The sequence below is a fragment of the Neophocaena asiaeorientalis genome, unplaced genomic scaffold, assembly GCF_003031525.2.
Source record: "Neophocaena asiaeorientalis asiaeorientalis breed wild unplaced genomic scaffold, Neophocaena_asiaeorientalis_V1.1 scaffold147, whole genome shotgun sequence".
NCBI classification, from domain to species: Eukaryota; Metazoa; Chordata; class Mammalia; order Artiodactyla; family Phocoenidae; genus Neophocaena; species Neophocaena asiaeorientalis.
The window spans coordinates 8,407,418-8,429,949 of NW_020173758.1; the positions used below are offsets into that span (position 1 = coordinate 8,407,418).

Sequence of the window (22,532 nt, forward strand, 5' to 3'; positions counted from 1 at the left end):
TGATTTACCTCAAAAACTTCTTCATCCAAAATTCTTGTTCCAAAAACTGTAATTCCACTGGTGTCAACGATTGCTCTCTCACTTCTGTCAAGTGGTTTTGTGGTTTTCATCTTACAATCAACAATCATTGTCACAGTTTTCTTCTCCACGCTGATTGCTACCCGGTGCCACCTTAAAAAGCCAAGTAATTCTTTTGTAAGTTCCAAAGACGTTGCCAAACCATTATTCACATTAAAATACAATGTATTTTAAATTATACACATAATCTGAAAGTATACAAAATGTAGGCTCATTTATTAATCAGTTAACCGGTGACTACTTACTATTAACCCAGAACAGTGCTAGGTACTCAAAAAGACACACCAGCACTGTAAGATGCACAGCAGGATTGGCTGTCTATGTTGATAAGAAAGTGACCATCCTTTGCTTCACTTTGTGTTGTAACAAAAGCTTAATCTCACCATGTCCTGATGACGGTATTTGATAGAGATTAGGGGCGGGATATGGAGTAATTAATAGTTTCTATGTACGTAAATGCTTTCTTCCAAAATGGAATTCCACTTTAAAAAATTCTGCTGGAGAGATCCCCTGAGATAGACTGTAAAAGGGTATGTCTGCTAATTGAATGAACGCTCCATCTGGAACAACTGAACGTTCTAATTGTAAGACACAATGTGCTTCTCTGTCTTTAGGCACATTTATTTCAAGTGCTTTCATTTTCTTTTTCCACTTCAATTTCAAGACAGTTATAGATCACTACTGTGGGCAGGATCCAAGACTGAGACACAATATCTCTCCTTCTTTCCAGGGTTGGCAGGAAGTGGGGACATTGAAAGAAAGCATAGTCAACGCATGTGTGGAGTGAGTCTCAATTCACTCTGAAGCTACTGCTCTAGCTAATTCAGGGCAGTGATGACAGACCTGGGGGGAGACGTGGCCAGCCCTTTGGAAACATAAATACCCTAATCATACTGTAAAATGGTGGGTTTTATTAACAGTATCTGGTGCTAACATAAACAACTAAGTGGAACGCACTTGGATTTTGCAAGCCACTCTATTTTTTTTCCAAACGAAAAGTGCTAAATTAATATTCCAGAAGTTTCTAGGACTAGGTCCATAAAATAAAGTACCCAAAAAGTTGCAGGAGGCTTTCTAAAATATCTGTTTCATGTGACTTGGCATGGCTACTGATGAGGACCAAGTATATTTCCATGTACACTTAATCTTTGGTCTTTCCGTAGCACTTTCAACTAGCATAGGCATCTGCTTGGTTTGACTTGAGCAAAGATTTATATGAGGAGGCACTTAATACTGTGAGAGTAAAATTTACACATGTTTCTGCCAAGAAGCCTGTGTCTTAAATTAAACCATCTCTACTATTGTGGGTATGTGCTTTTCATTAACAGAAAATAAAAATGAATTCTTTCAATTGTTGAAAGCTGATTAGGACTCTAAACTTGATATTTTTGTTGAATTAATTTAAGCTCTGATAATAATGTCATAATCATGGTATCACATATAATATTCAAAATATTAAATTAACCCTAAGTTTTGGAGTCATTCTTAATTATTCTTTTTCTCTCATACTACACATTCATATCATCAGAAAATCTGTCAATCCTATATTCACAGTATACACAGAATTCAAAGGCTCACAACTTTGTCCAAGTACCCATGCCTCTCACCTAGACTCCTAACTGGTCCCTGCTTCTACTCTGATGCAACCAGAGTGACCATTTAAAAAAATAAGTCAGATCAAGTTTCTGTCTTGCTAAAAACTAATATAATACTCTCAATAAAAACTGAAGTCCTTACTTTGCCTCGCCCTGTCAGTCTCTGATCTCATGTCCAAATGTTTGCTTTCTGATTCCCAGTATCCCAGCTACCGCTGCCTCTTTCTTGTTCCTTTCACATATTCTTCACTCTGCAGGGAGTGTTCTCCTCTATATCCCCACATGCCCACTCTCTCACTTCCAATATGTCTTTGCTCAATGCAACTATGCCAATGAGGACTGCTCTGTCTAAAACAGTACACTCTACATTCCTGCCCCTGATGTATTTTCATTCATAGAACTATCATCACTTTTCATATGAATTATTAAGGATAATGATGTAAATTACTCATGAAAGCCCAGTTTTCCCTGCACAGAGATGAAGATTTTTCCATGGTCCTGACAATGATAATCTGAGTGTGAATCTTTTTTCCACCTGAACAGCTATTTCTTTCTTATGTCTACAACCAAATGTCATATTTCCGATAAATATTTTTTTAGTAGTCTGAATTCAGCAATAAAATACCGAGTAAATTTAATAAACATTTATTTGTCTTTAGCTGCTCCCTAAGTGATAGGCAATATTCACAACACAGAATTCAGAATTCAGCATGATTTGGAGAAGAGTGTGGTTGTTACTGGAAAGTGCAACTACCTGAGTTCAAACCCTATCTCTGCCACTTTTCAAATATATGTTACTTAAACTCCCAGTGCCTCACTTCCCTTATCTGTAAAATGGGTTTATTAATATTATTTTCTTCCAAGAGTCGTGAAAAATTAAATGAGTTGACTGTGTATAAAGTGTTCAGAACAGTACATAGCACATATCGATGCTATATAAAGTTTCCTATGATTGTCAATATTAACATGATTGGTAAAGGAAGTCAAATCAGGCCATTCTTCAGCTCAAAAAGTCTACAGTGACTTTCAATTTCACTTAGAATAAAATCCAAAGTGTTTACAATCACCTACAATGTGTTATACCATTTGGCCTCCCACTGATTCTCCATCCTCATCATCCCACACTGTTTCTGCCACACTAGCATCCTTGATGTTGCTTAGACCAAATCAGCCACACCCAGAATCAGAGGTTGTGTATTTGCTTTTCCTCCATCTGGAATAGTATGCTTTTAATTATCAGCATGGCATGCACCCAGCCTCCTTCACATGTCACCTTCTTAGTGAGACTATCCCTGACCTCACTCCTTAAAACTGCACTCTCCACCATCATTCCCTATTCTCTTCACTGCTATATTTCTCTCTCTCTCTCACTTATCACCACCTGATAAACTATTTATTAGTAAGTTTTTATTGTTCATTATGTGTCTACCCAGACTGTAAACTATGTATGATTAGGTGTTTTATTGTTTTGTTCATTTCTATATCACCACTCCCTAGAAAACCTGCATCACACTTTATAAATATTTGTTGAATGATCAAATGAAAGAATTGTTTTCAACACAGCTGAAACATTGGATTATTGTGCTACTTACTTTCCATCTGCGATGTTAACAGTTCTAAAGAGGGGGTAGTCTTCTGGGGCAGGTTTCCCAGTGTGGTCTTCATACAGGAAAACAGGTGATCTCCCAACCTCCACACCAATTTGCTGAATACCATGCTCATTATATATAGATAAAAGGAAAGACTGAATTCCTTTTTTGGGTTTTACTGTAAATAATATTGAAAAATCCTCTGGAAAAGTTCCTCCTGGGAAGAAAATGCCAGAGTCAAAAATTCTAAATTTCCAAATTATTCCTTGATCACCTTATTCTTTTTGAGCTTACTAAGTGGCCTTAACAAGTAACCAAAGTTCAAACAGTAATAACAATACAGATTTAAAAACCAATGGAGAAGGGATTCTATTAATCTTTGTCTGAAACAATTGTTGAAGCTGTATTCAAACTTTACCACCACTCATTTAAAGCGCAAGTATTATGTAAAATTGAATTCATGGTTAGGAAACAAGATCATACTGTCAGTTCAATATCAAACACACAATAAGCACTTTTAAAACACTTAAGTAGAAATTCTGGTGTAAGATTTGTATTTTCTGCCCTTATCTAATCTGTGGCCATCTATCCTCTCTTTAAAGTGGCATTGGAAGGACACAACCTATGAAGGTACACTTTTAGTCATCTCTTCAAAAGCTAAAGCGTTTCTGAGCAGTTTTTCCTAACATACAATGAAGTTTCACTAATAAAAAGCTTATGTCATTGTAAGTCAGAACTTTTAAATACTTGGTTAATTTGATTCTAAATTCAAGAAGGAATTTTTTTTTTTTTCTTTTCCCTCTCATCATCATATCCCAAATATCCAGCATTGGGCCATATCTACATAAGTTCTTAGTAAGCATTTATTAAATAAATATATAAATTAAATGGTTACCACAAGTATATCTCAGGTAGTTTAGCAATGACTATTGTATATTTTTTTATAAAAACACTGCATATAAAATTGTGGGTTCTATTTTTCAAAAATAGTTTTACATATATATCTTATTTAATCTTTTTACTACCCTGGGACAAAAGTAAAGCAGGCATTGTTATCTGAAGGATGAGATTATTGAAATTAAAAAGTTTTCCATATGCAAAACTGGTGTATATGTGCATATGTAATCAATGATATCTGGGCCAACACCAAGAGATTCCATATTCAGTCCATTCATTCCATATTCTATTATGTATAGTAGTATAAAATAATAAAAATAAATGAATATGACTGCCATGGATTCAAATTCAAAAAACTGTAGGAGACTAGCAATTTTACTTCTAAGAATTTACAGAGGTGATAGGGATGCTTATATGTAAAGATATTTTGTTAAGTCAATTCATCAGAACACTATGAATAATGATAAAATGTTAAAGTCACCTGCAATGGTTGGGACTGGATAAATAAAATACGAAACATTTATATAGTGGAAATCTATGCAGACACTTAATGTCGTGGAAAGATGTCTTATGAAGTGGAAATTATTTAAAATGTTGTGGAAAGTAAATAAGAATATGTCACAAAAAAAACAGCCAATTAATGTTAACTATTTGGTTCTAATCTATCTATCTAGAATCTAGATAGATATCTCCAAACTAAAAAGTGTTTATTTAAAATTCTCAATTTTAATTTTTAAAATAACTTACCAATAATACAACTTCACTATATCACAAATATATCATAAAAGCCTTGCTTTCATGGCAGAAAAAAAAAAAGATATAATATATAGAGAGAGAGAAAGGAAGAGAGAGAGAGAGAAAGTTTTGTTTGATTAGATTTGTGTCACAGATATATCCAATTTTATATTCATGAAAATCAATAGAGAAAAATAATCATGTGTATAAAATTGAAAGGTAATAAAACACATCAATTAACAAAAACACCTTTTAGCTGCTTATACTACAAATAAAAATCTAGGTAATTCAGCTTATTATTGAGGAAGCTCCATAGCAAATAAGTTTTTTCTTCAAATGAATAGCTCAAAATGTTGAGAATTATAGGACTTCTTTCCCTAAATACCTCAATTTTCAAATATCTCATACATTGAAAAATGATGCTGAAATATTATGAGGTGGAGAAAACAATATCTTTTTCATTTTTGCAAAAACATTATGATATAAGATCTACATAGAGACATTTAGAAAAAGAGGAATTTCAGAAAATAGGATATTCATATAAGGCTACATAAGTTGTAACAAATTTTAATTAATCATCCAGTTTATATAACACAACTTTTGAAAATTGTCAACTTCAAACTACACTGAGTAAAATCTTTCAATTACGGAAGTATTTCCCAATTTAAAATTAAGCAATAAGGTTTTAATTATAATCTTTACACTATGACCTTTAAAAAAGAAAATTTAGTTGTCTAAAAAATCATGACTTGATGTCAAAATGTTCACAGTATAACCTAGACACCTACCTTAGATTCCTCCCTATTAGATACTAATCAAAGTTGTTCATAACCAACTAAATTTATCAGAGAGAATTCACTATGAGATAAGTTCAACAATACAAAGTCAACCACTTAAGATGTGAAATTTTATCTAAAATAGTAGTGATCAGTATATATGATCCAGATAAAATGTGGAATTTTGCAACTTAAATAATATGTTTTGAAATCTATAAATACAAACTAACAATAAAGCATCCTCTCTGTTAAATGACTGCTGTTAAAGAAAAAAATGTTTTACTACCTTTAATAAGTGTGTATACATAAATCCTATACATGTGACAATAATCATAATTCACGATGAGTATATCAGATTCAATAGTGATTCTTAAAATGGGCTTTTAACCTCAACAGATACTGCATCCATGAATACATTCGATATGAAGAAAGCACAATAACTTTATTATTTGATTTTAATTTTTAACTTGTGGTCAATATATTTCCATGCAGAATATGTCTCTGTTTAAATAAAATCTCTTTCTGATGTAGCTTAGTGGTTGGTAGGGTTTTTTAAATGAGGAGTGAAGGTCATTTGGCATAGTGGGAAAAGCCCACTTTAGTCTAAAAAACCCCAAACTGTCTCTCAGCTTCATATCATCCACAGGTTCTGTGATTATATTCAAATACTTCACTTTTCTAACTCCTAATCTATAATTTGGGTTTAAATATTTCCCTTTCCAGGTGGTTATGAACATAAAGATCAATATACACAGTTTCTTGCATAGCATCTGTCCTACAGCAGGTGTTCTAAAGAGGCCAGAAAGAATTTGTAAATTACAGCTTCTATTCAGTTCACAGGCACAGAGCTCCCAGATATTTAAATTCAAGGTCTCAAATTGGGACTTTGGAGGACATATACCTTAATTCTACAGAGTATTATGACAATCTAAAAACTCTTACCCCCACTCCAATATTGAAGTTTCCAATAATACTGCTTACTTTATTCATTGGAAAGCAGCTGCTATTTTGTGTTTTCGTAATGGAAGAAAAAATATTCCAAATAAATTTTCAAAGATCTTTTTTACTATTTTTTATAGAGAATACTATTCACATTTTCACTGTTCAGATTTTTTTAATGGTGAATGCGTCATTGGTAATTTTTATTAAATGCCGTTTAGTATTATTTGACAAGAAGCTCTATCCTCTAGGAAGATAAGCCTATAATCATTTGCACGGGGAAAAAATGAGGTCTTTACCATAGATATCTCTTCCTATCTGAACTACTCATTATTAGAATCACATACCTAAGACACAATGTTTTGAGAAGAGGGAGATATGTTGATATATTCTGTTAACTGACATGGAAGGAGATCCTAGAGACATAGGTTGTATTCTTTTTCCAAGATAAAACAACAGAAATAATCAAAATAGCTATCACACTGGAGGGCATAAAAACTGCCCTGAGATGATAAGCCAGATATAAAAAATTATAAACTAACTTCTTCAGTATTTCTACAGCATTTCCAGTAATCTATTTTTTTCTCTCTTGAAAATTCCCATCCTTTTCCTATTTCTGCATTAGAGTGCAAATAAATAGAAAAGCAGCTTAGTTTTTACTGTTTAAAACTTTCACATTTGATTTGAAAAATATTTCGTGGATTTAATAACCATTTTAATTTTAGTTTGTCGGAAAAATTATGCATTAATAGTCTTTATATTTGCAGTTTGTTACTTTTGTCCACCACAAATAATTGCAAAACAGGAAATATTTTGGGAGAATCAATGATTTATCAAAATAAATGTATTTTCAAAAATACTTTAAAATGTTCTTTCCCAAAAAATATGCTTTCTTGTTTTGTTAATTTTTAGTACCTTGATTTATAATTTTTCTGTTGTTAGAAAACAGTTTTATGTGAAAATAGGGAACTCAAATTCCTTCAGGTGAAGACAGTAGAGGATAATATGAAGAATTTAAATGATAAATTGTTTCTGAAAAGATCCCAAAACACCAAAAAGGGATACTTGATAATACAGACAATATTGGCCTTGGCAACAGACAAACCCTGCATTAAATATTGGCCTCCTGTAATTTGGACAAATCAGAGAGCCTCAGTGAAACTCAATTTCTTCTGTTAAATAGGAGCAAGGCCACTCAACTTAGTGAAGTTGTAACAAAAAATAATCAACATGTATCCAATAGCAAGCAAGTACTCATAACAAGTTACCTGCTTAGAAAATGTGACACTCAGAAATTGTCTTTTCACTACTCAACTCCCTTTCCCTACATTATCATGATTTCTAGATAATTAGTACTATTAGGTCATTTAGTGTTTTCATGGACAGAAAGAAAATATTCACTGAGTATTTTTCAAACCATTATGAAAAATCCCCCCATAATTGTGCATTATATAGCATAATAAAAAGGGAAAATAATAATTAGCAAAGCAGCAGTAGTCGTAGTAATAAAAAGAACATACCTGAAAATAACTGTTTTGTTGGGGCACTGAGTTGTGCTTGCTTTGAAACTCTGTAAGCAGTATCTGAACCTTTTGAATTCTTTCTGTTTGTGCAAAAGCCCATTGTTTTTGATATTCCCTCTGGAGAACTGTGAAAATCTAGAGCTTTTAGTACATCAACTGGAGCAGCTGAAAAATAAGTTAAAAATAGGAAAATGTAATTGAACAAATAATCTAATATAAAAATTAGTATTTTTTAAACAGAGGAAATAGTTTATAGTCCTACTCCTCAAATCTATTTATCTTTTGCCATGCTTCTCTAACATTTAGGTGGGGGGCTAAGGAGTGGAGCAGCAAGTAAAATATAAACTGTAACATTCTCAAAGTCAAAATATCTCAAATCAGAAATCAAATTACAGAGAAGCAAAGAGATGTTGAAAAAGCCAGTATCTGTATATATTCCATTAATTTATAATAGATTTACTCTTCAACTATTCATAATCTAAACAAAGATGATTCTGAAGATTCAAATTCACAATAAATGTTATATATAAATATTGTAAAATGTGCAGTTACTAAGCCATATTTTATACCCAAAGATAAGTTAAAAGATGTTTAAAAGAATAGGTAACAAATATAATGCTCTAGTTTTGAGTGCTTTCCTATGTTAGTTATTTACAAAGTATATGTATATATCTGTGTATTTGTGTGTGCCTTTGTAAGTGTGCATGCAAGTATGTCTATGCATAATTTGTTGTTTTTAATCCTCCAGAGTAACTTCATGTACACTGCTTCATGCCTTATGATTTAGATTGAAAGTCCCTGGAGATAAGTAATTTTTTCCCCCTTTTATGTAGCCCTAGGGTGTCTAACACAGGGCCGTTTATTGGCAGAAGCATAAATTTTCCATTCCAATCCATTCCAACTACCTCCTGCTACCATGAAGTAGTCAACATAAAATAAGTTTGGAACCTTAAACTTTCCCTTTGCAAGTATAATCCTTTTGGATAAACTTGATGTTTCAAACAGCTTTACTGGAATATAATTCACATACCATGCATTTCACCCATTTCAAGTGTATAATTTATTAGTTCTGGTATATTATACTTCTTAAACTATTCATTTTCTAATTGTGGTAAAATATACACAACATAAATGTTGCCATTTTAAAGTATACAATTTAGTAGCATAATTACATTCACAATGCTATGTAACCATTACCAAAATCTTTTTCCAAAACTTTCATTACCCCAAATAGAAACTGTTTAACCATTAGGTGATAACTCCCTATTCCCCTCCTCTGCCCTGGCTCTGGTGACTGATAATCTACTCTCCATCTCCATGAAGTTTCCTATTCTAGAAATTTCATATAATGGGAATCAGATAATATCTGTCAAAGTGCTAAACACAGAAGTACCATATACCCAAGCAATGCCACTCCTAGGTATATACTTAAGCAAATGGAAAGTCGGGGCTTAAAACAGGCACCTGTAACATCATTGCAACATTATTCACAATAGCCAAAAGGTGAAAACAACCCAAGTTTCCATCAGTATGTGAACAGATTAACAAAATGTGATAATATACATACAATAGAATATGATTCAACCAAAAAAGGAATGAAGTTCTGATACATGCTACCACATGGAACCTTTGAAACATTATGCTACATTAAATAAACCAGACATAAAAGGACAAACAATTTTTTAGACCCTCGAATTCCCTGGTCCACAACTGCCTAATTCACTAAGCAAGTCAATAAATGAATTATGTGGTGTAAGTATTGTTATAAAAATAGACTTAGGACTCCATATTACTCAATATACCTATATTCTATTGAATTTCTATTTTATTCAAAAATAAAAATATTCAGAGAAGGCCATTTGTTAGCTAATGCATCACTGAGCATGTCTGAAACATAGTCCTGCCTGCAAGTATTTAGATTCTAATTAAGGAGGGCCCAATAATTACGTAGGAGGCAGTATTTATAGTTTTATAGAGATGCACACAGTACTCTTTTGTTTAGAAGGAAAAGAGATCACTTCTGGCTGAAAGTGAGACCAATATTATTGATTTGAAAAGTTTCAGTTCTTTGTTAAAAAAAAAATAGAATTGCCATCTAATTTCAAAATATGTTGGGTTTTATAAGTACACTATTTCTGGGAGGACTTAGAATGAAAAAGGGACTGAGTGTAAAATCAGGAAATACCATCAGCACAGTTTATCACACTCCACAAAATAGACAGTGACCTGCAATAGAGTGGTGTTCTTCGAAAATTACAATGTCAATTAATACTTTTTTTATAATAATTAGAGTTAGTTATAGAATGTATGAATGGATGATCGAATGAGTACGTGAGAAACGTGCATCTGGTCACTTCCTTAGTTAATTAAATTTTAGGTATATTAACTTCTATATGTACAAACATATGTGAATGAAGCTTTATATAATTTGCCTTTTACCTTATAACAAATGTACTTTAATAATGACTGTCTACCTATTTCACCAACCTTCTGAATGAAAATCAACATATTTTCCAGTAGACTACACATTGTTCCAAATTATTAAAAAGAAAATAAAACTTTTTTTATGGAAATCAGACATACTGAAGGGACCATTAACCCTATCAAATATGATCCCCTTTAATTTAGACTTGGAATATTTAAAAGAATAATAACAACTTACAAGAACATTTTTTGCAGGACTCCTGCTTTCAATGGCCAACTTTTTTAGGCCAATAGTATACCTGACTACTTTTACATTCTTTTTTTCTCTTATCATAAAGCTAAGAAAATAACAACTATATTAACTGCCAGGCCCAGAGAGCCTAACATGTGACAGTCCTTGGGCTAAGTTCTTCCTAGCATTAACCGTCAAAAAACTTTGCAAGCTATGTGTTCTTATCCCCATTGTGCAGATGAAAGAATTGAGAACCAGAAAGCAAACTATGGATACTCCTATAGTGCAAAATCAAATCTAAGTTCATTCCACTTCATCACCTTCATTGCTATAGCCCATAAATAAAAACACTGTGGAAAGTAACTTAAAACATAAATATATTAAGATAATCTTGAGCCAGTTCATTGATCCCTAATGTTTATATTTGCTTTAAATTAAACTCAATTCACGCTTCAGGGTATAAATTACTCTGAAGGAGACTGTTTCTAAAAGCACAGCATCTTATCTGCTTATTTTATCTTATCTTCTTGCTCTGAAGCCATTAGTAAAAGTACATCTGAATAGGGGAAAGACTCCAGGATCGACAAGAACACAGCTATGAAGGCTGTAATCCTTCTGTGAAGAAAAGGTTGCAGCCCATGGTCACAGTCCCAACTGCATATCAGTAAATAATACATAAAATGGACCACAACTTTCCTTCTCTCCAAACTATCTTTTAACAGGATGACCTTTTCCAAGAGCACAGGTTTTGTCACATTTGTTAGTTCCTACTTTGAAAACAATGAGATAAAAACACACTCCCTCTACAGGATTCAAAATAAGGGCTCTATTTTTAAAGACTAAAGTTCTATGTAGAGACATATGATATGAAATAAAAATTCACTGTACAAAAAAACAATCAAAAAATAGGGATATATAATAAAGATTGCAAATAGTTTTTATTCTAAAAAGTCATCTAATTACAAAAATGTAAAACTCAGTTAATCCAGTCTTAAAGATTTTTCCTTTCAAGTAAACTAAATAATAAATTAAGCCACTTTGAAATCTGCCTCTTATTTGATATCATAATTATAGCATTTAACAAATTCTCATAACATGGGTTCGATGGGTTTTTATGCGTGCGCACACACACACACACACACAGGGGGAAACTATTCTTCATATTTTATTAACTGAACTTCAACAGTTTAAAGATTAAAAGCAGTAATTTATTATAGCTTAACTCGATATATCTAAAAAACTGTAATTTTGATATTCAAAGCAATTCCTAAATGTCCCTAATATTTTAATTGTTTCTATGTTGCTAATCCTTATGGCACAGATTATGATTCTCATTTCAGAAGTATCCAGTCAGCACAATATTTGTTCAATAATATTTTTCCTGCCTTTTATTGTATATTTTTTTGTTTATTAAATGGGAAAATAGGATAGCAGACTCAGTGCATTACTACAATAGCCATTTAACTGGTTTCAATGCCCTTTCTCATCAATCTGCATACCACAGCTTGAATGAGCTTCCAAAACTCCATGCCTCAAGTCCTTTTGCTTAAATTCCTTCCAAGAACCCAACTAACTTCCAGATGGTACGCACATACCTTGCATATAAAATCTTAATGATCTGGACACACCCATGTATTCTTCCAGTTCCATGCTACTGCATCTCCGTCCTTGTATCTCATTACCCCTTAATTCCTTCCTCACTCAGTGCTCTAGCCATACTGGACTCAGACTTCACAGACTACCTACTATGTTCCTCCTCCTGTCTCTGAGCTTTTATAAATCCATTTCTGAGGAATAAGTAGGATATAATTAATGTGCAATCTCTTCCTGAAAGCATTCCCTATCTCCCAAAGCTGGGTTAGAAATACTCACCTCTGTGATAGTGCTTTTCACACTTGGTTTTAATTATTTGCCTACCCTTGACTTTTTTCCAAAACTAGAAGAGAACAGGTACACACACACACACACACACATGCGGGCTATATAAAATATCATTTAAATGTGAAACACAATCATGTGAAACATATAAAAGCAACTTCCTCTGAAGTCCATGGGGCTCTCTGGTCTTGAAACGAAAATTTGTGAGGGCCTAATATGTCTTTCCTATTGTGTTCTGTTGATCTCTTAAACACCTCCATTCATTCATTGATTAGTCTATCCCAGGTCTTTAATCCTTTCTCCTTCATGTCTCCAGTGTCTACTTAAATTACTGTTCTAAGGTCACACAACGCTTTGACTGCTTAGTATCTAATTAATTCCTCCTTTAAACTTCTTCACATACTCCCGTGACCAGTAAGTAGGATAAAGCAGCAATGCACAGTGTTGGAAAGCCAAACTGGTTTGAAACCCACCTCTGGCACTTAGCATCTGTGTGATTTGGACACACTACTTTACTGTTTTGTGCCTCAGTTTCCACATCTGTATAATGAGAATAACAAAAGGTATCTACCTATTAGAGTTTTTGTGAGAACTAAGTTGGTATTTGTAACAATGCCTTAGAACAGTGGCTGGGAAAACTATGCTTATGGTTTAAGATCTCCTGCTGTCTATTTTTGTATGGTACACGAAATAAGAATGTTTCTATATTTTTGCACGGTTGAAAAAAAACTAAAAGCAGCATATTTTATGACACATGAAAATTACATGAAATTTAAATTTCAGTCTCCACAAATAAGGTTTACATTGTAAATACAGCTACAGCCATTCATCTATATATTGTCCATAGCTGCTTTTGCACTACAAGGACAGAGCTCTGTAGCTGATAGAGACCGTGTGGCCCACAAAGGCTAAAATATCTACCATGTGGTTTTTTTAAGCTGAGTCTTGAATGATAGATTCATCAATGAAGAGGAAGGTGATCGAAATATCAAATATGACAGCACAGATACAAGACAGTACAGAGTTCAAGAAAATGGAACTAGTCATGTCCTGACAAGACATCAATATGGAATAAATTTAGATGTTCAAAGTCTCCTTGGGGGCATCATGGCTGCTGAGGAGTTCTTGAGAAAAATCACATCTCTGCCATGAACACCCACAGCCACAAACTCCAAGTGAGACATCTACACTAACTCCTATGTGCTCCCTCAACCCCAAATTTTATGGTCCAGCTGAAATAAACTTCTTTCAGCTTCTAAAATTTACTGTATTCCCTTTGTTGGAGATTTTTTTCAATCCTTCATCAATTGACTAAGGATAGTTGAGTGCTTTTTTTCAACCCTAAGCTGTCAGTAGAATCTCCTGGCAAGCTTTTAAAACATATAGATGTCTGGGTTGGCATAGGGCCCAGGCATTCACATGTTTTAAACATTTCCCAGATGAGCCTAATGGGTAGCTGGGGTTGAAACCTGGTGAACTCAGACCTAATCAATCTTTTGATATCAACCTAGCCATGACTTTCTTCAGGAAATCATTTCTTATCCCTCCCAGGCTGGGTTATGTGACCCTTTCATATGATCCCCAAGTGCCCCATATACCCCCTTGGTTAACTCCATGCTCTATTTTGTTTGTTTGCTTAATTATCTCATTTTCACTCTAGGCTGTGTGCTCTCAGCCACAGTGTATGTCTAAATTATGGTTCTGATTTCCCTGTTACATACTTATGCCACTAATTTCTTTCTCTTTCTCTCTTTTTGCTAAGCTTGTAATTTATTGGTTAATGTCTGCCTCCCCTGATAGATTGTAAACCCTCTGACAGCAAACATCAGCACTATTGATGTTCACTGCAGTATTCATAAATAACATAGCAGCTGACACACAATAAATAATCAAGAGAAATATGGTTAATGAATGAATGAATAAGTGAGTAAATGGGCAGCCACATACTGCCTCAGAGTTGAAGCTTCTTTCTTATTAGTCTCAGAAAAAAAGGGTTGAAAGTGGCCTTTACAAACAGCACCCTGAAGAGCTTGACAAGTCTGGTTGTTTCCATTTGATTCAGGTATGGCAAGAACACAGGTCTGAAGAGACCTTCCTAAAGTATGCTAGATGCTATCCCCACTACTAGGGAGTCACTTATCCTCACCTTGTACCTCACATTACAGGTCATACCTGAAGCATATCATTATAGACAGAAGTAAAAACAAAATAAAGCACAGAGTTATAAGTCATCTCCCACCCAGTTATGAAATGCTTTGCTGCTCTAGATAGTATAAAATAACCAGGAGTGCTACTGTGTTTATGTAGTAGTGGGATGCAGGTCTGGGAAAAGAAAAAATGAGAGAGAAGTGACTGTTATAATTTAACTACTACCAACACCCTGCTATATTTCAAAATCATAAGAGCCCTTAATAAAGAATCTAAAATGTAGGATATGACAAGTATATAAACGACAATTAACAACTCAGTTTCTGCAGTTGGAACAGCCCAACTTCTAACCCAAGTTTCGTATTTATTATTTGTATAACTTTGGGTAAGCTACTTACTTCTCTAAGAGTTAGGTTTTTCAACTTAACCAAATTTTGAGAATTAAATGAGGTAAGGCATTTTAATCTCTGAGGATAGTGTCTAAGCACTCAATAAAAATAATACCTGAAAGCACTATTTCATCAAAATTTTAACCTTTCTGAACATCTTTAACAGTCTCAGTGAGTGCCACCAGTGTTTTCCCAGAGCTATAATTCACTAGATTCCTGTCATCCATTTCCTCTGACTACCTTGGGAAATCTCTTTATAGTCAAGTAGAAGACTGAACAGTTTTCTGTCTCTAAAGATCCATTAGATATCATCCATGAAGATTATGCAATGCTTAGCAATCTCTCCAGCATGATTTTATGTTATTCTGAGGACATACAACCCCAGGAGGCTTCCTGGAACTTCGACAGCTTAAGCTGTCATGTTCACTGTTCCATTACCACCCTGTAGCACAACTTGACATTAATACACTGATATCATTGAAATTTTTTCCTTTTCAATAATTTTTTCTTTACATCTCATAGACATTGATATAACTATAGATTAACCCTGACATGCTATTTATTAAAAGGTTTTTTAAAAACTAATATTTTATTGTCTTTCCTCTGATACTATTCCTTCATTTATTTCGAGCCCACATATGCCACATACAAATCTTGTATTATAAACTAACATGAAGTATTAGAAAATAAAACATATCGACCTAAATTCTCTCATATTTAAAAGGGTGTGAAAGCTCATCTTTAAATGCCTATATGGCACAAATAATGTCGATATAAATCACATAAGTGTCCTAAGTCTCTACACAACTATTTTTGGCTTAAATTACGAGACTTTTTGTCTGTATTTTGCGATCTAACCGTTGCAGTCAAAACAAGTGCAAAATGGGAGAAATGAACTGCTTGACTACATCAGTAAATTGTAAGTATATAAGATTATAGATATATAGTTTACATTAAATATTCCTGGGTATGGGAAGGTTTTAGACTACATTTTCCCCCAAGGGGTTCTATAATAAACTTAAATGTTTTGCCATTTTAAGCCTATGTTTAGAGTATATATTTTCCTACAGAAAAAAAAAAAAAGAATAAAATAAATATAAGCATCTCAAGGCTCAAGTTTTTGAGAAGCAGTCTCTTATGCTTCTTGGAAAAAATCACTATTTGATATTCAAACAAAGAAAAACATCAAATTGAGAAAGACATGGACAAAGAAGACAATATAAAACAGGAGCCTAGGGCATCTCTGGTGGCACAGTGGTTGAGAGTCTGCCTGCCGATGCAGGGGACACGGGTTCGTACCCCAGTCCGCGAAGATCCCACATGCTGCAGAGCGGCTAGGCCCGTGAGCCATAGCCGCTGAGCCTGCGCGTCCGGAGCCTGTGCTCTGCAACGGCAGAGGCCACAACAGTGAGAGGCCCGCATACCGCAAAAAAAACAAAACAGTAGCCTAGAGTTTCAGGAATTTTACGGTTAATTTTACCAATCCAAATACCTACAAACCTATCGGTACTACCATTTCAGAAAATAAAAACTCAATGATCAAACGTAAATGTACTTCCTTACAGCTCCGTAAAAATACCAGTTTTGTTTTTTTGTTTTGTTTTGTTTTTTGCGGTAGGCGGGCCTCTAACTGTTGTGGTCTCTCGTTGCGGAGCACAGGCTCCAGACGCGCATGCCCAGTGGCCATGGCACACGGGCGGGCCAGCGGCTCCACGGCATGTGGGATCATTCCTCGACCGGGGCACGAACCCATGTCCCCCTGCATCGGCAGGCGGACTCCCAACCACTGCGCCACCAGGGAAGCCCTGTTTTGTTTTGTTGTTTTTTTTTTAAATCAGTTACACAGTGAAGTTCAAAATTGGAAAGATCAGGGAAAAAAAATACATAGTAAAATACTCTGAAGTGGAACTAATGGAAAAATATGACTCCCATCAAAATCAATTGTATTCACATCCAAATGTTCATGATTTATTCTAATTATGACCTATCTAGTGGTTAGAAATCCATAAAACACAGAATCCTAGATTTAATGTTGATTAGGAATAATAAATGAATTTGCTTTAAATAGTAACATGTGTTTACATTTTCTTGATAATATCTAATCTGTAATTGCTGTCTAGGTCTTCAGTTGGGAACATCTCCCCTTTACTTTCTAGGTAACTAAAAGTCCTGCCTCATTGCTCTGTTAAACCAGTAAAATAAAGTGCAAACTCCCATTACCATTTCTAGACTATAACCTAAGACAACTGTATCAATGTGTATGTTGTCTATCAAATAAGTAAAATGCTTTACTGTGTGGACTTTGACTGTCATATTGACTATATCTAAATAGGTAAAATGAAATGAAAAGCCATGGGAATTATTTGGATAAATACAGATTAGAAGCTGCCCAAAAAATTTAAGGCAATATTTGTACTCCAAAATTATCCAATTCTACATTATTTATAAAGCCTTAAAATAAAATCTCAACCTTTAATTTAAATGTCATAACTTTTTATAAATGACAAATATTTGAATAGTACCAAGAAGAAAAATAAATCAGTGAATGAGTATAGGGAGGGTTAAGGAGACATGGATTTTAATATAAAATAAGAAAGGAAAAGCCTCAATAAGAAGATGATGCTTGAGTAAATTCTAGAAAGGCATAAGATGTTCCTCTATCCTGATATTTTTACAGAATGGCATTGTAAGCAAAGGGAATAGTAAGTACAAAGAACCTGAGATAGGAGTTGACCCAAGACATTGGTGGAAATGCAAGGAGACAAATATATCTCCTGCAAAGGAAATAAAAGGGGTATAAGAGATGAGGTCAGAGAAGTAAGGGTGAGGGCATGTTGAAGGCAGCTTGTATAGGTCCTGTGGGATCTTCAACAAGCTTGGATTTTGTTCCAAATGAGATGGAAAGCCATTGGCAGTTAAGGGGAGAGGAAGAACATCAACCAACTAATTTTTCAGAAGACTGTGGTTGCTGTGTTGAGAACAGACTCTAGGGGCACTGGAGTGGAATCAGAGAGCAGAGAAACAACTGTAGTCTTCTAGATGTAAAATTTTGTTGATATTGTTTTCTTGGACTGAGAGATGAAGAACTTTGTGAGATTATGGATATATTCTGGGGACAGAGCAGATCAGAGTGGAGTACGAGAGAAAACGAGTCAAAGACGACTCCAAGTTTTTTAGCTCAAACATCATGACTGATTGTGTTGCCATTAACTGAGACGGGGAAAACTGAGAGGAATGGATTTCAGGAGGAGAGTTCTGCAATTGTTATGGGCATGCTAATTTTGAGATGACTTAATAATGCCATTGGAAATAGCTGAATAGGCAGTTGAGTGAGTATATGAGTCTGAAGTTCAGGGGCAAGGTCTGGGATAAAAATAAAACTTTGGGAGTTGACAGCCTATCAATATTATTTTAAACTGTAACTAACTCAATTAATGATATGTTTTTTAAACTCTATTTGATATAACTTACCCTGAAAGAAATCATTATGACTTAAAAATGCTAAAAATGCTTATAATAAATATTTTATTCTCTCAAATAATCAAAATAGAGACCTTGGTCCAACATATTAATCTTCAGAAACAAAAATCACTATTTACACTTTATGTTCTAAAACATGCTATAATTTCTTTAATAACAAAAAAATCACATTTTAAGGTTTAAAAATGTTAGGCAACTTTGTCTCATAATGGACTTTATAAGTGTGTACATGCTTGCTTAACATACTCCTTTATAAAATAAGATTATTCATTCATATATTTTTCAACTTTATAAAGGCCATAACTCCATATCAAGTGTGACTTAACTGTACTAATTATCATTGAGAACCCCGGGTGACTTTACAGTGGGTTGGCTATTCCAGAAAAAGCTGCATCGCTCTCTACTTCCCTGGTTATTTGTCAGAGGATCCAATAGTTGCAACCAATTGGAACCACCTAGTAAGTACAGATATCAAAGTATGCACTGACCATGCCATCTTAGCAGCCTCCCTGGACTTTTAAATTAGTCACATGAATCCATTCTATCCAGAAAAATATACCCATATGGTCTTGTGTTATGTGGCCCTGCCCACATCCCCAACTCCAGCACTCTCCTAGTAACACATGTACTCCATGAGAATGGAGGCTGGCAAACCATCTTTGTAGTCCTGGCATCTAACATAGTGACTGCACATAGAAGAGAGTCATTTAATTTTCTCAGTTATTAAACAACCTCAATCTTGAACTTTCTCATATCATAAAAAGCATATATGAACTGAAAGTCGAAAGCAGAAATAGTATCACAACTCTGAGAATGGTGAGGGAAGAACAAACACCATTTGAGAGTGGGATATTTGAAAAGTATGGCATTTCTGATTTATAAGTGGTCACAGCTATTAAAATATGTTTATTATAAAACTAAAATTATATTTTCATTACAACAACTTGACTTTAATGTTGAGAAGAGCAATATTTATTGGCATTTAGTTTATCACATGCTATGGAGAGGAGGATTTTTTTAAAAAAGCATTATCAATATCATAATCAGTTGATCTATTTAAATCAGTTTTTTGCAGAGCCACTTCTGTCTGGCAATAAGGTATGTATCAACTGATTTCCACATAGCAGATAACCTTTCACTTGACTTCCAGTACCTTGTTACACAAGCTAGGCACATCCTTATCTTTGTATAAATTTATTTCCTACTACAGAAGGTTTATGAACCCTTGGTTGTGCATCAAAATTATATGTAGAGCCTTATAAAGCAGCTGTGCTTGGATTCTGCACAAAATCTACTCAATTACTATCTATAGGGATGTAACTGAAAATGATTGTGATATCAAGCCAGGACTGAGTACACCTGTCTTCTTGACTTTAGTGAAAATGTCTTGCTTATGAGTTCATTAATTCATTCAATGAATATTTACTGGCCATCTATTATGCTCTAGGTATGGTGCTAGACCTAGATGCCAGAAATTTTTACATAGATGAAAAAGATGCAGTCCCTGCTTTCATTTTAGCATCAAAAATATTCTATGATAAGTATTCAAGCTGGAGTTAGTACAGTGTGCTTTAGGATGTTATACAAGGTCAATTATCCTAGTCTGGATGGTTAAGGAGAGGTATTCCTAGAGGAGATAATATCTAAATTCTGTGTCTAAATTCTGTAATATCTAACACTCTCTCAATGCTAAGCAGATTGAGAGAGTGTTCAGGGTGAAGATCATAGCTTGCTTGGAGGAAAAACAGAGAGTGCTATCTTCAGGAAATCACAATAGTATCGCAAAAATTTGTTCAATATACTTCTGTAGACACTGGCAATAACTGATCTACATAACCCTATATCCCATCTCAGATCATCAGTTAAGTTATTGAAGAGCAATTCATTAGAGCTGTAATCAACACCTTTACCTATTTCAACAAAAAATTTCCAAATGTTTACTATGTGTTAAGTTCCGATCTATGTGCTTAAGACACACTAAATAAAGCAGATAAAGACATCCATCCTAATGATTTTAGTGGAACTAAAACATACAATGGATAGGAATAGAATATTAAAGACATAATTTTCATCAAAAACAATTCTACATCTACAGATTATTGACCTTATTAAGCCCTTGAAATTTTACATACTCCTTGCTTAAAGATGGTACTTCCTAATATCATAATTACGTGTGGAATATGCAAACTGCTCTTTAAAAGAACTAGCTTAGTAAAATAATCATAAAGCAATAAATATAGATAGGCTAACCTTCCTAATAGTCATTAAGCAAAATCAGACAATCCTTAATAGGATGCAAAACTGAAATAAAGGTTTCAAAAATGAATATATGAGAGGAAATTTCCCAATTATTACTTTTACAAATTGAAATCATGTAGACAAATGAAATGATGATTTATGTTGCTGTCAAAGCAAAAACACGACTTCATATGGTATTTTTCTCGATCAGATTCCTATGTTAAAGCAAACTACGGTTTTACAGGTAATATGGTCAATCAAGAGCTTCAAATATTTAAAGATATCTTTGGAGAGAATGTGCAAAACTATTTTCCAGATGAAGAAAGCTAGGAAGAAGTCGCAACTCATTCACTTTCAGAGAATGAGTAAAAAAAGGGGGGGAGGAGAGATCTAATTACTGCTAACAACATGACATGAGGAGGTCACTTCACACCACTCCAAGTTAACTAGGTTTTAACCTTGTTCCAGTCTGCTGAGCAAAGTAAGAAGACAATTAGTAATCTAAATAGTAACTATATCATATCCTGTGCATTCTGGCATGTTGGTAGACACCAGGGGAAGAAATAAAACTAAATCATAGTCATTACCCTCCAGCAACTACTAGAGAAAGGCTAACATATAAATGAGAAATTTTTAAAATAATTATAATGTGTGTGTGCACGTTTGTTTGTTTGTTTGTTTGCAAATCATGTATCTTTCAGTTACATTCTCCCAGTTGATTACATTCCAAACAGCTTTTAGATAATCAGATCTGACACTTTTATACTGAAGGTAGTAAGCATACTACCATACCAATCCCCCAAAGTGGAAAAGACCTGTTCTTCCTTGTAATGGATCCTGATTAGAACAGGCAGCAATTTGTAAGTGTCCTTGTAATTTAATGAAACCAGGCCAACCCCAACTGAACCTTGAATGCCAAGAGATACAGCTGTCAACTTCTCCTTCAATCAGTCAAAGGAAATAAAGTAACATTTACTAGCTTCCATCCACTCCCCTTTGGGTTCTCCAGCATCATTAGGGCTGAAGTTTGTCCCTAAAATGGGAAGGGTGACAGGTCCTCCAACACTGAACTTTAGTGCAGGCTGAAGAGCTACCTGAATTATAACATCATCTTTAATGAGAGTCTCTTTATATTTTTCCTTGGTGGCATTCAAGTTATTCACACAATTTACGATATTCACTATGGTGCAGCTGCATGATTTGTGCATTAATGTTAGGCCCCAGGGCACCATAATCATAAGCAAAGTCACGAAGGCTGTGTAAAAGCATTAAGAATACACAGTAAACATGCGCAAGTGATCAAAAGCAAGGTCTCTGGAGCATGATTGCCTCGGTTCAAATCCCAAGTCTATCACATAGTAGTTGTATGGTCTTAAGCAAGATAATTAACTTCTGTGGCTTCCCTGGTGGCGCAGTGGTTGAGAATCTACCTCCCGATGCAGGGGACACGGGTTCGTGTCCCGGTCCGGGAAGATCCCACATACCGCTGAGTGGCTGGGCCCATGAGCCATGGTCACTGAGCCTGCGCGTCTGGAGCTTGTACTCCGCAACGGGAGAGGCCACAACAGTGAGAGGCCCACGTACCGCCAAAAAAAAAAAAAAAAAAAAAAA

At 34.4% G+C, this 22,532-nt stretch overlaps 1 protein-coding gene and 1 pseudogene across 1 annotated transcript in view; both read right to left on the reverse strand.

Moving 5' to 3' along the window:
• COL11A1 (collagen type XI alpha 1 chain) overlaps nt 1–22,532 on the reverse strand; it is a 195,933-nt gene that overhangs the window by 165,262 nt on the left and 8,139 nt on the right. The window contains exons 3-5 of the mRNA XM_024751257.1: nt 8,130–8,297; nt 3,266–3,479; nt 9–171 (exon numbers count right to left, since the gene is read on the reverse strand). Coding sequence (XP_024607025.1) covers nt 9–171; nt 3,266–3,479; nt 8,130–8,297 — 545 coding nt within the window. The remainder of the gene's footprint in view (nt 1–8; nt 172–3,265; nt 3,480–8,129; nt 8,298–22,532) is intronic.
• LOC112403628 (superoxide dismutase [Mn], mitochondrial pseudogene) lies at nt 21,600–22,181 on the reverse strand (annotated as a pseudogene).